Raw genomic sequence first — 2,336 nt, 5'->3', positions numbered from 1 at the left:
GGATGGTCGCGAACGAGCTCGTGGACCGTCTCAAGCTGCTCTACGATACCGACGATCTGCTCGAGATGCAGTACGCGGATCCGCTGCCATTAGCCGACTTTTTCGGCGCCATCGACGAGCACTTTCATGCGATAGCGCTTCTTGACGCGTGGGTGTGACAAGGGATTGTAGCTGCGGAAAGCCGTGGCCGAGCTCAAGGCCGACATCAACGACCGCGCGCACGAGTTTCGCGTGATCCAAAAGCGCCTACGCCCTAACCCCAACCCTAACCCTAGCTCCTCGTGCGGCACAAGGACCGCAGAAGCGCCTACTCGTGCGGTACAAGGACCGCAACCCAGCGCCGCTGAGTGCGCTCGACGTTCTCATGCATGGGACGTACGCGCAGTTGCTGGATCTGGAACGCAGGTGTGCATCTATGTTTGACCCAATGGCTTGAACTAGCCAATCTCTCTTGAGATTGATGGGGACCAACGCGATGGAGCGTGATGCAGCTACGTCAAACTTTATGACTAGTTGCTAGAACTGATCGGACGAGTATTGATAGGGTCAACAACCACATGCATTCAAGATTTGACGTTTACGACGACTGCGCGTCTTGCGATTGGGGCTTCGGCAGCAAAGTGAGCGGAAATGCCATCTGCTCGAGCGCTCGTGCGAGGCGCAGAGGCAGGGGGACGCGCCCGGCTTGAAGGTTGTAAAACTCACGACCAATGGCGTAGCCGTGCAATTCTGCCGGCCACTTCGGCGAGTTGGGCACGACAAAGCTGAACGGGACGTCCGTCGAGTCCATGAGAATCTGGTAGTAAGCGAGACACCGGATGCAGCGGTTGACGTCGAGAGTTGCAGCGGGGCGCGGAACCGAAGCCAGCTTCCCGATGCGCGTTTCCCACAACGCGCTGTCCTGTGGGATATAAAATCTGTCCGGGAAGGTTTCGCGCTCGGCCTCGCGACGTTCGAGGGCGATCTTCATGCGCTCCGTGACCTTGGGACTGCCGAAATGAAGCTTGAACGGCAGTCGAAAGTCATTCAGCTGCCGCTTCATGAGTTGCATGATGGCGGCCCGCTCAGGGTTCTTGTCGATTTCCTGTCGATCTTCGTACGTGAGGTAGCAGTAGTCGTTGTCGTCCCGGTGAAAGCGGGAGGCGATCTCCTCGACTGGATGGGTGTGAAACTTCGATTCATTACAGTTTAGCTTACGTGCGAGCACGGGAATCTTTCCCGGAAACCATGGCTTCATGAGCGCAAGGAAGGCTTCCTCGGGTGCCAGGTCCATCGGCGTCGTGCTTCTTGCAGCGCAACAACGAGTTTGCTCCCGCGTCGGTTGAAACCTGCGGGGATACAAAAAGCAAGTACCAAAAACCGCCCTGCATTCGATAATCTATTCTATATATAGTGCCGTGGTACATAGAGCGTCGTCCGACACGGCCCGCGCACGAGACGACGCGGCTTGCTTTCATCGCTACGACTGTACCGTAGTACTTTGTTTCAGGTCCGAATTGATGGGACTCCACTGCGGCCCTACCTCTCTCGTTGGAGGCCGCGGATTGGAGCTTCGCGTGCGTCTTCTTCGCTGTGGAACGCAGCTCACGACGCGGGCTCGTCGAACGCGGCTCGTCGCGGCAGCGCAAAAGCCGTTGTGCGTGCTCTCGCGATTTTAGAGGTAGTATCCGGATAATGCTCGTAAGATCGCTCGGATACCGGTAACCTACCGGGTATGCATTATGGCAGGTATCGGCGTGAGCACGTGTCGTTCACTCGCCAGTCTGAAGCGATCCATGGAATCCATCGGTCGCAGTGCTTCAGATTTGCCCGTGGCTTCAAGCTCATGTGCTTCAGCTTCAAGCTCAGACGATTGCAGGCTCTGGATCGGTCCCACATGCTGGATTGCGACCTGCATTCTCGTCGATATCTACTCGGCGGCGCTAAGCTGAGATTTGGATATCCGGGAATTCATCAAGCGCAATGCTTCGCGGGTGCTCGAGAAGGCGTCGACGCCGCTAGCCTCGGCGCGCTCGAGTGGCGGCGCCTGCTCCCACGCCGCTGCCAGATCGGCCCACTAAAAGTCGTGGCTATGAAAGCTGCCAGCAGGCTGCATGCTGCGCAATCATCTGTTCACTGTGGCGTATGCCACATCCTGCCATAAATTGTGGCGCGTGCCACAATTACCATCCCGGATCGTTTCCGATGGCCGCCAAGTGTCGGGTGCTGCTGCTGTCGGACGCCGACAAGGCGGTCCGTGACGCCAAGCTCACGCGCTTCGTGCGCAACGCCCACGCGTCGCCCGTGCTCACCTTCATGCGCTGGCGCCAGGGCAAGAGCCCGCGCATGGTCGCTAA

The 2,336-nt window shown here is 58.0% G+C and overlaps 2 protein-coding genes across 2 annotated transcripts in view; one reads left to right on the top strand and one right to left on the bottom strand.

Annotated features, from left to right (window-relative positions):
* Positions 1-158, top strand: part of SPRG_21107 (hypothetical protein) — a gene marked incomplete at both ends in the record, with an annotated part of 2,263 nt that extends 2,105 nt beyond the window's left edge. Inside the window, one exon of the mRNA XM_012351902.1 lies at positions 18-158. Within this exon, the coding sequence (XP_012207292.1) occupies positions 18-158 (141 nt within the window). The remainder of the gene's footprint in view (positions 1-17) is intronic.
* Positions 159-577: 419 nt separating this feature from the next.
* Positions 578-1,273, bottom strand: SPRG_12253 (hypothetical protein; the record flags this gene model as incomplete). Its single annotated transcript, XM_012351897.1, has 2 exons — positions 578-1,155; positions 1,198-1,273. 2 exons carry the CDS (start codon positions 1,271-1,273, stop codon positions 578-580), a joined length of 654 nt encoding a protein of 217 aa, XP_012207287.1.
* Positions 1,274-2,336: the final 1,063 nt, after the last annotated feature.

This window comes from Saprolegnia parasitica (genome assembly GCF_000151545.1).
Source record: "Saprolegnia parasitica CBS 223.65 unplaced genomic scaffold supercont2.88, whole genome shotgun sequence".
NCBI lineage: Eukaryota > Oomycota > Saprolegniomycetes > Saprolegniales > Saprolegniaceae > Saprolegnia > Saprolegnia parasitica.
Note: the sequence above shows the minus strand (reverse complement) of the source record. Positions and strands in the feature narration are given on the sequence as shown.